Below are 14435 nucleotides of genomic sequence, written 5' to 3'. Positions count from 1 at the left end.
GTTTATTTAACTCTCTCTCTGGGTTTATTTAACTCTCTCTCTCTCTGGGTTTATTTGACTCTCTCTCTCTGGGTTTATTTAACTCTCTTTCTCTCTGGGTTTATTTAACTCTCTTTCTCTCTGGGTTTATTTAACTCTCTTTCTCTCTGGGTTTATTTAATTCCCTCTCTCTCTCTCTCTCTTTCTGGGTTTATTTGACTCTCTCTCTCTGGGTTTATTTAACTCTCTCTCTGGGTTGTATTTAACTCTCCCTGGTTTGATTTAACTCTCTCTAGTTTGATTTAATTCTCTCTCTATGGTTTGATTTAACTCTCCCTCTCTCTCTGGTTTGATTTAACTCTCTCTCTGGTTTTTATTTAACACTCTCTCTCTGGTTTGGTTTAACTCTCTCTCTCTGGTTTGATTTAACTCTCTCTCTCTCTCTGGTTTGATTTACCTCTTTCTCTCACTGGTTTGATTTAACTCTCTCTCTCTCTGGTTTGTTTTAACTCTCTCGCTCTCTCTGGTTTGATTTCACTCTCTCTCTGGTTTGATTTAACTCTCCCTCTCTCTGGTTTGATTTAACTCTCTCTCTCTCTGGTTTGATTTAACTCTCTCTCTCTGGTTTGATTTAACTCTCTCTCTCTCTGGTTTGATTTAACTCTCTCTCTGGTTTGATTTAACTCTCTCTCTCTCTGGTTTGATTTAACTCTCTCTCTCTCTGGTTTGATTTAACTCTCTCTGGGTTTGATTTAACTCTCTCTGGTTTGATTTAACTCTCTCTGGGTTTATTTAACTCTCTCTCTGGTTTGATTTAACTCTCTCTGGGTTTATTTAACTCTCTCTCTCTCTGGTTTGATTTAGCTCTCTCTCTCTCTCTGGTTTGATTTAACTCTCTCTCTCTCTGGTTTGATTTAACTCTCTCTCTCTGGTTTGATTTAACTCTCTCTCTGGTTTGATTTAACTCTCTCTCTCTGGGTTTATTTAACTCTCTCTCTCTGGTTTGATTTAACTCTCTCTCTCTCTGGTTTGATTTAACTCTCTCTCTCTCTGGTTTGATTTAACTCTCTCTCTCTCTGGTTTGATTTAACTCTCTCTCTCTCTGGTTTGATTTAACTCTCTCTCTGGTTTGATTTAACTCTCTCTCTCTGGTTTGATTTAACTCTCTCTCTCTGGGTTTATTTAACTCTCTCTCTGGTCTGATTTAACTCTCTCTCTCTGGTTTGATTTAACTCTCTCTCTCTCTCTGGTTTGATTTAACTCTCTCTCTCTGGTTTGATTTAACTCTCTCTCTCTGGTTTGATTTAACTCTCTCTCTCTGGGTTTATTTAACTCTCTCTCTCTGGGTTTATTTAACTCTCTCTCTCTGGGTTTATTTAACTCTCTCTCTCTGGGTTTATTTAACTCTCTCTCTCTGGTTTGATTTAACTCTCTGGTTTGATTTAACTCTCTCTCTCTCTGGGTTTATTTAACTCTCTCTGGTTTGATTTAACTCTCTCTCTGGTTTGATTTAACTCTCTCTCTCTGGTTTGATTTAACTCTCTCTCTCTGGGTTTATTTAACTCTCTCTCTGGTCTGATTTAACTCTCTCTCTCTGGTTTGATTTAACTCTCTCTCTCTCTCTGGTTTGATTTAACTCTCTCTCTGGTTTGATTTAACTCTCTCTCTCTGGTTTGATTTAACTCTCTCTCTCTGGTTTGATTTAACTCTCTCTCTCTGGGTTTATTTAACTCTCTCTCTCTGGGTTTATTTAACTCTCTCTCTCTGGTTTGATTTAACTCTCTCTCTCTCTGGGTTTATTTAACTCTCTCTGGTTTGATTTAACTCTCTCTCTGGTTTGATTTAACTCTCTGGTTTGATTTAACTCTCTCTGGGTTTATTTAACTCTCTCTCTGGTTTGATTTAACTCTCTCTGGGTTTATTTAACTCTCTCTCTGGGTTGATTTAACTCTCTCTGGGTTTATTTAACTCTCTCTCTGGTTTGATTTAACTCTCTCTCTCTCTCTGGTTTGATTTAACTCTCTGGTTTGATTTAACTCTCTCTGGGTTTATTTAACTCTCTCTCTGGTTTGATTTAACTCTCTCTGGGTTTATTTAACTCTCTCTGGGTTTATTTAACTCTCTCTCTGGTTTGATTTAACTCTCTGGTTTGATTTAACTCTCTCTGGGTTTATTTAACTCTCTCTCTGGTTTGATTTAACTCTCTCTGGGTTTATTTAACTCTCTCTCTGGGTTGATTTAACTCTCTCTGGGTTTATTTAACTCTCTCTCTGGTTTGATTTAACTCTCTCTCTCTCTCTGGTTTGATTTAACTCTCTCTCTGGGTTGATTTAACTCTCTCTGGTTTGATTTAACTCTCTCTGGTTTGATTTAACTCTCTCTGGGTTTATTTAACTCTCTCTCTGGGTTGATTTAACTCTCTCTCTCTCTCTGGTTTGATTTAACTCTCTCTGGGTTTCTTTGACTCTGATGTTGACGGTTGGTGACTGGGCGGCGGCCATTCTCCGCTCTGTGTATTGTGGGGCCGCTTTAGAGTGAAGAGGCTTCGGACTCATTTGTCTGCGGTGGCCTTTGTGTGAGTGAGTTTCCGCCGGTGAGTGAGGCTGGAGCCGCTCTGTGGGAGGTCAGTGCCGGGCTGTGTGAGGCCCTGTACCGAAGAACCGTGCCTGGGTTCGCGGCGTCCCGGAGGCCAGGCCGAGCCGCTCTTTGTCTCGGGCAGTCTCAGCGATTCGATTCCCTCAGCCTGCCGCCATCATGTGGATTTTTTCCGAGTTCATCCCGCCGCCCGAGTGCCCGGTGTTCGAGCCCAGCTGGGAGGAGTTCACCGAGCCGCTCGGCTACATCAACAAGATCAGGCCCATCGCCCAAAGGAGCGGCATCTGCAAAATTCGCCCGCCCAAGGTAAACCACCCTATTGCCGCCGCTGTTTGTCACTGTGGCCCGCTGCGGCCTGGCCTGGAGCCGGGCTGGGGGAGTAAGGGGACCCTGACCTGCTCTTGCCGTTGGACGTTGTAGCAGATGTTGTTGCTTCAGCACCGGGCGACTATCCAACTATTCCATTTAAATTGGAACAGTAATGGGGATAACATTCAATTCATCACTTGTTCAGATAAAGCCATGTAGAAATAAAACTAGCATTTGCATTAAGAGACAGTCAGTGTGAACTCAGCCACCTTACATGTGTCCATGACTTTTATCAGCACGTAGAGACTAGGTCAACTTGGTGGAACGGTGGTTAGTCCTTCTGTTTCACAGCGCCAGCAACCCAGGTTCAGTTCTGGCCTCTGCTACATATCTGGGATTTGCACACTATCCCCGTGTATGCATGGGTTTCCTCTGGGCATTCTGGTTTTTTCTCATGGTCCAAAGATGTTAGGTTGATTGGCTATGCTCAATTGCTCCTTCGTGTCAGGGTAAATATGTGGGGGTTATGGGGATAGGGGCTGAGTGGAATTGTTGTCAATGCAGGCTCAGTGGGCCAAATGATGACTTTCTGCACTGTAGATTTTATGATTCCCTATGTGAACATCAGACAATTTAACACTGTTGCTCATCATGTAGTCCAGTATCCAACTTAACCTTTCTTGCCCCATTGTCCTGAATTTTTTTCTGTTCCTGCTGTTTTAGAGTTTTCAACACAAAAAAAGGTCCTTTTTGGCCCCTTTTGAATATTATTGAAAGAACTTCCATCACCGTTTATGTTGTATTTCACTCCATCATATACAATCATCGAATCTACAGATGGAGTCTGTTCCTTCAGCCAATACTGATCCACGTTAACCAAAATGTCCATCTAAGCCATTGCTTGCATTTGGTTCATATCCCTCTAAGTGGTTCCTATCTGCTGTGTTTAAAATATATGTATTTTGCTTTTGAAAAGTAAAGCTTTTGAAAGTAGGAGTTTTTGAAAACCATCAACTTAGATAAGTTGCTGGGACTGGACGGGATGTACCCCAGGCTACTGTGGGAGGCAAGAGAGGAGATTGCTGAGCCTCTGATGATGCAAAGATCATTGCCAATGGAGACGGGAGAGGTTCCGGAGGATTAGAGGATTGCGGATGTTGTTCCTTCAGTCAAGAAAGGGAGTAGAGATAGTCCTGGAAATTATAGACCAGTGAGTCTAACCTCAGTGGTTGGTAAGTTGATGGAGAAGATCCTGAGAGGCAGGATCTATAAACACTTGAAGAGGTATAAAATAATTTGTCAAAGGCAGATTATGCCTTACGAGCCTGATTGAATTTTTTGAAGATGTGACTAAACACATTGAAGAAGGAAGAATAGCAGATGTAGTATATATAGACTTCAGCAAGGCATTTGATAAGATGCCCCATGCAAGGCTTATTGAGAAAGTGAGGGGGCATGGGATCCAAGGGGACATTGCTTTGTGGATTCAGAACAGGCTTGCCCACAGAAGGCAAAGAGTGGTTATAGATGGGTCATATTCTGCGTGGAGGTCGGTCACCAGTGGAGTGCCCCAGGGATCTGTTCTGGGATCCTTGCTCTTTGTGATTTTTATAAATGACCTGGATGAGGAAGTGGAGAGGTGGGCTGGTAAGCTTGCTGATGACACAAAGGTTAGAGGTGTTGTGGATAGCGTGACGGGATGTCAGAAGTTGCAGCGAGACATTGATAGGATGCAAGACTGGGTGGAAAAGTGGTAGATGGAGTTCAACCCAGATGAGTGTGAAGTGGTTCATTTTGGCAGGTCAAATTTGGCAGAATAAAATATTAATGGTAGGACTCTTGGCAGTGTGAAAGATCAGAAGGATCTTGGGGTCTGAGTTCATAGGATGCTCAAAGCAGCTGCACAGGTTGAAGCTGTGGTTAAGAAGGCGTATGGTGCACTGACCTTCATCATTCGAGGAATTGAGTTTAGGAGTCGAGAGATAATGTTGCAGCTATGCAGGACCCTGGTCAGACCCCACTTGGAGCACTGTGCTCAGTTCTAGTCGCCTCATTACAGGAAGGATGTGGAAGTCATAGAAAGGGTGCACAGGAGATTTACAAGGATGTTGCCTGAATTGGGGAGCATGCTTTACGAGAATAGGTTGAGGGAGCTTGGCCTTTTCTCCTTGGAGAGACGAAGGATGAGGGGTGACCTGATAGAGGTGATAGAGATAGACAAGATGTTGAGAGGTATTGATCGAGTGAATAGTCAGAGGTTTTGTTCCCAGGGCTGAAATGGTTGCCACAAGAGGACACAGGTTTAAGGTGCTGGGGAATAGGTACAGGGGAGATGTCAGGGCTAAGTTTTTTCACTCAGAGAGCGGTGGGTGCGTGGAATGGTCTGCCAGCAACGGTGGTGAAGGCGGATTCGATAGGGTCTTTTAAGAGACTTTTAGATAAGTACGTGGAGCGTAGTAAGATAGAGGGTTATAGGTAAGCCTAGTAACCTCTAAGGTAGGCACAACTTTGTGGGCCAAAGGGCCTGTATTGTGCTGTAGTTTTTCTATGTTTCTATGTATCTTTCCTCTTGAATTTCTGCTGAATACTTTCAATCTGGCTTCTGGTTATGAACCCTTATGCCAATGGAATCTCTCATGATGTTGAACATTTTTGTTAAATTGTCCCTTTCCTAATTTTATCTAAAGAAGCCAAAGCTTCTGTAATTTCTCCATGTAACTGAAGTCCTTCAACTCGTGTACTATTATATTTATTTTTTCCTGTCCTAATTTCCAAGCTTTTGACTCCCTTCCTGCAACATGGTGCCCAGAATTGGGTACACTACTCCAGTTGGGATTTTTTTTTGCTCGTGGCATGTTGCACCTGTGACAGTCAGTATTTGTTGCTTTTGAGAAGGTGGTGGTGAGCTAGCTGTCTCCTTGAACATGGTGCATGTGGTGTGGGTTCTGTGCTGTTGAGTCAGGCATTCCAATATTTGGATCCAAAGATGTCGAAGGAATGGTGATATATTTCAAAGTTAGATGGTGTGTGGCTTTGAAGGGAATCTGCACATGATATTATACTTGTGTGCCTTGTTGTAGAATTTGCAGTTTGGAAGATGCCATCAAGGAAGCCTTGGCAAGTTGCATAATTAGCGAATTGTAAATCTTTAGCATCCTACCCTGCCTCTTTATAAAGCCCAGGATCCTGTTTACTTTTTAACTTGCCAATTTATCTTGGAAGATTTGTGTTCGCACATTCCCATTCTTTAAGTGTGCACCTGCAGCTCATCTGCTAACTAGCAGTTTGGGCTCACATGCAACAGTGGCCTTGTTGAAAATATAGATGTTGAGCAATTGAACAGTACAGTGGTAGATAAAGAAGAGGTGCTAAAAAGACTGCCAGCATTCCAGGTCGAGAAGGTGCTAAGCCTGGTTGGGATGCGTTCTGGATTGCTGAGAGAGGTAAGGGAGCAAATTGTGGAGCTGTTGACAAATTTTTCAGGCCCTTCAGAACACAGGATTAGTCCTGGGGGTCTGGAGGATTGCAAATGTAACGTGGCTGTTTTAGAAGGGGACAAAGGATAACCCTGGAAACTACAGACCTTGACATTAATAGTGGGAAAACTGATGGCCATAAAACAGCATAAGATAAATTAACATGTCAAGAAAAATAAAGTAATATGAGCCAATCAACATGGTTTCAACTGATAAAATGCTGGAAAATCTCAGCAGGTCTCAGCAGTGCCTCAAGGATCTGTTCTGGGACCCTTGTTGTTTGTCATTTTCATAAATGACCTGGATGAGGAAGTGGAGGGATGGGTAAGTAAGTTCGCTGATGACACGAAGGTCGGTGGTGTTGTGGATGATCTGGAAGGATGGCAAAAGTTGCAGCAGGACATAGATAGGATGCAGGACTGGGCGGAGAAGTGGCAGATGGACTTCAACGCGGATAAATGTGTAGTCGTCCATTTTGGCAGAACCAACGGGATGAACGAGTACACTATCAAGGGCAGAAGTCTGAGTAGTGTTGAGGAGCAGAAGGATCTTGGGGTCCGGGTCCACAGGACTCTTAAATCGGCCTCGCAGGTGGAGGAGGTGGTCAAGAAGGCGTATGGTGTACTGGCCTTCATTAATCGAGGGATTGAGTTTAGGAGTCGGGAGGTAATGCTGGAACTTTATAAGACCCTTGTCAGGCCTCATTTAGAGTATTGTGTGCAGTTCTGGTCGCCTCACTATAGGAAAGATGTAGAAGCTATTGAGAGGGTACAGAGGAGATTTACAAGGATGTTGCCTGGACTGGGAGGCATGCCTTATGAAGTTAGGTTGAGGGAGCTGGGACTCTTTTCCCTGGAGAGACGAAGGTTGAGAGGCGACCTGATAGAAGTTTACAAAATGTTGAGAGGAATAGATAGGGTGGACTCTCAGAGGCTATTTCCCCGGGTTGAAATGGTTGCTACGAGAGGACACAGATTTAAGGTGCGGGGAGGGAGGTTCAGAAGTGATGTTAGGGGTAAGTTTTTCACTCAGAGGGTGGTGAGTGAATGGAATCGGCTGCCGTCAGTGGTGGTGGAGGCGAACTCGCTGGGGTCTTTTAAAAGACTCCTGGATGAGTATATGGGGTTTAATGAGATTGAGGGTTATAGATAGGTCTGTAGGTTGGTAGGTGATGATGTGATCGGCGCAACTTGTGGGCCGAAGGGCCTGTTTGTGCTGTAGTGTTCTATGTTCTATGTTCTATGTCTGGCAGTATCTGTAAGGAGAGAAAAGAGCTGATGCTTCAAGTCCAGATGACCCTTTGTCAAAACTTTGGGTGAAGGTGGTGCCATGCATTTGGACTTTCAGAAGGCATTTGATATAGTGCCACATGGCAGGTTGGTTAGCAAGTTAGAAATGTTTGGGATTGGTCCTTGATAGCATGGATTAGAAGTTGGCTAAGAGATAGGAAACAGATGGCATTTCTTGACTGAACTCAAGACGAAAGTGGTCTTCCCTAGGGATCAGTGTTGGGACTGTCTTTTTTCTCTGACACACAAACAATTTAGAGATGGGTGTTGAAGGCAAAATCTCTAAATTTGCAGATAAACTTGGGAGAATGGTGAATTGGGAGGATGATGCTGACTGACTTCAGAGGGACGTTGACAAATTGATCAAATGGGCAGGCACCTGGCAGATGAATTTCAATGTAGCAAAATGTGAGGTAATGCATTTTGGAAGAAGAAACATAGGGAGACAATACAGGATCAATGGCATAACTTCGAGAGGAGTATGAGGGTAGAGGGATCTTGGGATTCGAGTGCATAATTCTCTGAAGGTGGCCAGAACATAGAAAAATTACAGCACAAACAGGCCCTTTGGCCCACAAGTTGCACCAATGATATCCATACCTACTAGGCTTACCTATAACCCTCAATTCTTTTAAGTCCCATGTACTCATCCAGAAGTCTCTTGAAAGACCCAGTCGAATTTGCCTCCACCACCACTGACGGCAGCCGATTCCACTCACCCACCACCCTCTGAGTGAAAAACTTAAACCTGACATCTCCTCTGTATCTACTTTCCAGCATCTTAAACCTGTGTCCCCTTGTAGCAACCATTCCAGCCCTGGGGAAAAACCTCTGAGAATCTACCTGATCTATACATCTCAACATCTTATACACTTCTATCAGGTCACCTCTCATCCTCCATCTCTCTAAGGAGAAAAGACTGAGCCCCCTCAACCTATCCTCATGAGGCATGCCACCCAATCCAGGCAACATCCTTGTAAATCTCCTCTGCACCCTGTCAATAGCTTCCGCATCCTTCCTATAATGAGGCGACCAGAACTGAGCACAGGATTCCAAGAGAGGTCTGACCAGGATCTTATAAAGCTGCAACATTATCTCCCGACTCCAAAACTCAATCCCTCAATTGATGAAGGCCAGTGCACCATACGCCTTCTTAACCACATCTTCTAACTGCGAGGCCAATTTAAGAGTCCTATGGACCCGGACCCTAAAGTCCTTCTGCTCCTCAACACTGCTAAGACTCCTACCCTTGATATTGTACTCCTTCATCCCATTGGACCTGCCAAAATGGACCTCTACGCATTTATCCACATTGAAGTCCATCTGCCACTTCTCCGCCCAGTCTTGCATCCTGTCTATGTCACGCTGAAACTTCTGACATCCCTCCAGACTATCCACAACACCACCAACCTTTGTGTCATCGGCGAACTTACTACCCCATCCCTCCACTTCCTCATCCAGGTCATTTATGAAAATGACAAACAGCAAGGGTCCTAGAACAGATCCCTGGGGCACTCCACTGGTGACCAACCTCCATGCAGAAAAAGACCCATCCACCACCACTCTCTGCCTTCTGCAGGCAAGCCAGTTCTGGATCCACAAGGCCAAAGTCCCTTGGATCCCATGCCCTCTCACCTTCTCAAGAAGCCTTGCATGGACCACTACACATTTATCTGGGTTGAAGTCCATCTGCCACTTCTCTGCCCGGTCTTGCATCTGATCTATGCCACGCTGCAACTTCTGACATCCCTCCAAACTATCCACAACGCCACCAACCTTCATGTCGTCAGCAAACTTACCAACCCATCCAGGTAATTTATGAAAATTAAAAACAGCAAGGGTCCCAGAACAGATTGAGACAGTTGTTAAGAAGGCTGATGGAACCCTTGGCTTTATAAATAGAGGCAAGGAGTATACAAGCAAGTAAGTGATGCTGCATCTATACATATATTAGTCAGACCAACTCTGAAGTATTGTGTTCATGGACACCTTATTTAAGGAAGGATGTTGAGGCTCTAGAGAGAGTGCCAAGGACATTTATGAGAATGATACCAGAAAAGATCAGAGAAATTGAGCTTATTCTTTTGGAGCAGAGAAAATAAGAGGTGACCTTACTGAGATAAACAAACACACAATTTTGATAGGGTGAAGAAAGGTATTCTGTTTCCTCTTTTATTAGCATGTCAGTGACTCGGGGTCATAATTTCAAGATGGTCAGCAAGACGGTGTTGTCTGAAATGTTTTATACTGACACTGCGACCAGTTTATTACATTTGTCTTAATGCCTTTTCTTTATGAGATAGACAAAGGTCTGGTTCAAACTTATCTTTATTCAAACACTCGCAAAATAAAGAAACAATTCTCACACAGTAGATTAAGCTAACTTTTCCCAAAGTAGGCTAATTGCCTGAGAAATAGATATTCTCCGGTATGGTGAAAACGATTGGGTCGTTGGATTGAATTCACTAAGCTCTTAGCACTAAGGTGGATCTTGCATGCCCTCTTGCATCGTCCCCAAGTCACAGTAGGTTTGATGGCATCTTTGCTGGAGTTTGTCTCGAAAATGGCTGCTTTAATCCACCTCTTCCGTCCTTTGTATTTTTTAGTTATTGGCCAATGGAGTGACGGGTGAGCAGGCAGGGTTCACAACACCCAATGAGGTTGGTCAGGCCATCCTAATTGTACATATCTCTTTTGTGGCAAAGAGTCTGGCTGCTGAAGCTAGAAATACAGTCATAATGTCTGGGTGTGCACTGGCGTAGTCTCTGTATCTAGAGTATAGAACAAATAAAATTACAGCACAGGAACAGGCCCTTTGGTTCTGTACTGACCATGCTGCCCATCTGAACTAAAACACCAACCTTTCTGGGGACCATACCCTTCTATTCCCATCCTAGTCATGTAGTTATCCAAACACCCCTTAAAAGTCACGTATGTACTTCCATACTTCCCCCAGCAGCGTGCTGCAGGCTCTCAACACCCTTGGTGTTTAAAAAAAATTAGCCTTGCACATCTCCTTTAAATCTTGCCCCTTGCACCTTAAACCTATTTCCCCTAGTAATTGACAAAAAGCTTCTGACTATCCACTCTGTTCATGCCCCTCATAATCTTGTAGACTTCTATCAGGTTGCCTCTCAACCTCTATCGTTTTAGTGAGAACAAACCAAGTTTCTCCAACCTCCCCTCAGCCTTCCATCCTGGTAAATCTTTTCTGTACCCTCTTCAAAGCCTCTGCATCCTTCTGGGAGTGTGTGGTGACCAGAATTGAACCCTGTATTCCAAGTGCAGCCTAACTAAGGTTCTATAAAGCTGCAACATAACTTGCCAGTTTTTCAACTCATGACCTGGCTGATGAAGGCAAGCTGTATGCCTTCTTGACTACCTTCTCGATGTGTATTGCCACTCTGTGACCTCTGCTGCAGGTGCAGCAGGTGGTCAGGAAGGCTAATGGGATGCTGGCCTTCATAGCGAGGGGGATTGAATATAAAAGTAGGGAGGTCTTGCTGCGGCTGTATAGGGCATTGGTGAGGCCGCAGCTGGAGTACTGTGTGCAGTTTTGGTTGCCGCACTTACGCAAGGATATTTTGGCCTTGGAGGGAGTGCAGAGGAGGTTTACTAGGCTGATACCAGAGTTGAGGGGGTTGAGCTACGAGGAGAGGCGGAATAAACTAGGCTTGTACTCGTTAGAGTTTAGAAGAATGAGGGGGGATCTCATTGAGACATGTAAGATGATGAATGGGATGGATAGGATAGAGGTGGAGAGACTCTTCCCGCTCGGAAAGGACAGTAGGACTAGGGGGCACAGCCTCAAGATAAAGGGGGGGACGGTTTAGAACGGAGTTGAGGAGGAACTTCTTCACTCAAAGGGTGGTGAATCTCTGGAATTCTCTGCCCGTTGAAGTGGTGGAGGCTGCCTCGCTCAATATTTTTAAGACGCGGGTTGATGGGTTTTTGATAAGCGAGGGGATTAAGGGTTATGGGGAGAGGGCGGGAAAGTGGAACTGAGCCACGACAGATCAGCCATGATCTTATTGAATGGCGGGGCAGGCTCGAAGGGCTAGATGGCCTACTCCTGCCCCTATTTCTTATGTTCTCTGCACGTGAACACCCAGGTCCCTCTGCCTATCGATACTCTTATGGGTTCTGTCGTTTTACTGTATATTTGCTATCTGCACTAGACCTTATCTGAGTTCTTGTTTGTTCGGTGTCTTCAGTGAATTGATGCCGATGATGAATCTGATGAAGTAGATCTTCAGAATCTCTTCTAAATTCATGGTTATCCTGGGGAAAAATTAAGGTGGCATCTGTTATTATTCATAAACAATATCTGCATGACTTTAAATATATTCTAACCACCCTCTTCTGGTGGCGATTTCTGTTGGCCATTTTTGAGTGCTGTCCTGTACTTGCCGAATTTTCCTCAAAATTGATTTTTCTTTGGTCTTTCAGTCAGTTGTTTTACACTTCATGTTTAGTGAGCTGAGTGTCTGGGCATGTGACAGGTTTTAGAATAGGAGGCCCCCTTATTGAGATATCTAATCAAATGTTTCTGTGGGCCTTGGAGCCTTAATGATTCCTCAATGCTCCATGAGCGGAGCATAGTTCTCCTTAGTTTGGTTTTGTAGCAGTAATCAGGGCGGCCAGGGCTTTGTCTCCCACATTTGTGGAATTCTGATCGGGGCACAGGATCAGAACGTGGGTCTGGTGTCTTGCAACCCTCTAGGGGTATGTGAAACTGATGGTTGCTCTGGGAGTCGTATACTTTCATCTGGTTTATGTGGTACCGTCCGGTCATCCCGGATTCCACTAAGATCTTGTAAGCTGATGGGCTTGCCTTATCCTCTACAGAATGGAGTCCAGAGTATTTGGGGACAAAAATGTGTCTGGTTGGAAAACCTGGAGCATTATCTTTTGTCCTACTTCATTCTCTAAATTGTTTACTCTACTGTCAAAGTAGGCCTTGCTTTGTTTCTTTTTCTGCCCTGATTTAATGGCAGCTGAGAGCTGCGACTTCAAGCTTGAACAGATTTAGTCCTAACAGAGGTTTTATGGAGTATCCAGTCATTAGGTTATGGGCAAGTGAAGCCAGTAGAACGTGCTACCGTATTCCATATTAGCATCAGGACAATGAGTAACATGGTGTTTCGGGTACGGTTCATCCTTACCACTATCCCACTTAATTTGGGTTGTTATGCAATGCAGAACTTTTGATTTATTCATGAATTTTGTATTACTTGTGCTGTGTCCCCGATCTGCTTCTACACTACGCAGGTACCCCAATCTAGTGAATCCCCTGTCGCACTAGAATATCTGCTGTGATTTCAGCAATGTTGGCTATGATTAAGTTCCACCCTTGCAAGGTGGTAAAGGGCCAACATAATCAATCTGCAAGTTCGGTCAAGGACCCTCTACTGGTTGAGTGTGCCCTAACTCTCCGTTATGTGCATAACTGGGTTGTTTTGTGCACAGATGTAACAATTTTTGGCATTATGTTTTATGTCTACACCCATTTCTGGTCACCAACGCAGTCACTTAATTTTCTCCTTAGCGGTTTCTATTACCTAATGGCCTTGGACATCCTGACATTGGTAAATGATCTGGTTGCGGTCCCATATTAGCCCCACATCTCGTCCCTCCTTAAGGACAAGTCCATCTTTTAACTGTAATTTGCCCTTTCACCTAACGTAAGAGTAGAACGCGCTACCGTATTCTACATCAGGAAAAGGGTAACACGATGTTCCAAGTGGAATTGTTTTGCTGGACGGACTTTCTAATCATATCTTTTAGTTATGTTCCCTCTAGTTGTTTTAATTCCCCATTGCTGCTCTGTGTATTCTCTAGAGATTGCTCTTCGATCTTGGCCTGACTGACAGTGATGTGTCTATCTGTTTTGGATGGGGGGGGAGTTGCTGTGGACCTCCTTCTCGGCCCTGCTTGGCCATTTCATCTGCCCTTATGTTTCCAGCTGGGGAAGATCTATGATGAGCCCTAACTTTAACAATGTCACATTCACAGCCATAGATAGTCAGAAAGATGTATTTTATCAGGATTGCGCATGGTAGAGGTTTTCCGTCTGCCAAGACCCATGCTCTTGCTTTCCAGAGTGGTTGAAAGACTGTCAGGCTGTTACAGGCATATGTTCAGACAGTATGTATGTCTGCGGGTGGGAGAACTCATTGGGATAACTAACTGCATAGGCTACTGCTGCTAGCTCAGCAGCCTGGTCGCTCATTTTGTTTGGCAGCTTTAAAGCCAGTTCCACTGGGGTCTACCTTATTGGCCGTGCACATAAATCCTGCACTATATCATTATTTTGGCCATCCTGATGGCTTGTTGTCAGTGGGTTCATCGGGGCAAGGGAAGGTGCTGGGGCTGTGGATTCCTTTGGGAAGGCAGATGAGGAACCCCAGTCATTTCTGTGCTTGCCGTACCTGTGAGCCTGTTCTCCATTTTTCCCCCAGTCCACCACAATTGTTTTCTCCTTTTGATTCTGTTGTCCCAAGTGCGAAAACTTTAATCATTCCTCTCTGTGCTGAAAGCTGGGATTTTAATTTAGCAGTCTTGTGCTGGCACTTAGAGTCTGTGCTGCACTCCAATTCTATTTTCTTTGCCTGCTCGGTGTAGGATTTGAGCACAACTGTAAATTTTTGCATTTTTCAGATAATTTGGCTGCTGCCTTTTGGGCTCTATCATGGTTGCTAATTGCATGTTGATCTTTTGGTAAGCCCTTTCATACTGAGTCTGGCCCATGTACAGCCAATTCACCTGGTTTCTCTGTTCCTGCTCC

At 44.3% G+C, this 14435-nt stretch overlaps 1 protein-coding gene across 1 annotated transcript in view; it reads left to right on the top strand.

Annotated features, from left to right (window-relative positions):
• The first annotated feature begins 2463 nt into the window (after positions 1-2463).
• kdm5a (lysine demethylase 5A) overlaps positions 2464-14435 on the top strand; it is a 278206-nt gene continuing 266234 nt past the window's right edge. The window contains exon 1 of the mRNA XM_080190586.1: positions 2464-2880. Coding sequence (XP_080046712.1) covers positions 2734-2880 — 147 coding nt within the window. The 5' untranslated portion in view covers positions 2464-2733. The remainder of the gene's footprint in view (positions 2881-14435) is intronic.

This window comes from Carcharhinus amblyrhynchos, chromosome 6 (genome assembly GCF_965287045.1).
Source record: "Carcharhinus amblyrhynchos chromosome 6, sCarAmb.v2.hapA, whole genome shotgun sequence".
Lineage (NCBI taxonomy): Eukaryota > Metazoa > Chordata > Chondrichthyes > Carcharhiniformes > Carcharhinidae > Carcharhinus > Carcharhinus amblyrhynchos.
This window is presented reverse-complemented; position numbering and strand designations above follow the sequence as displayed.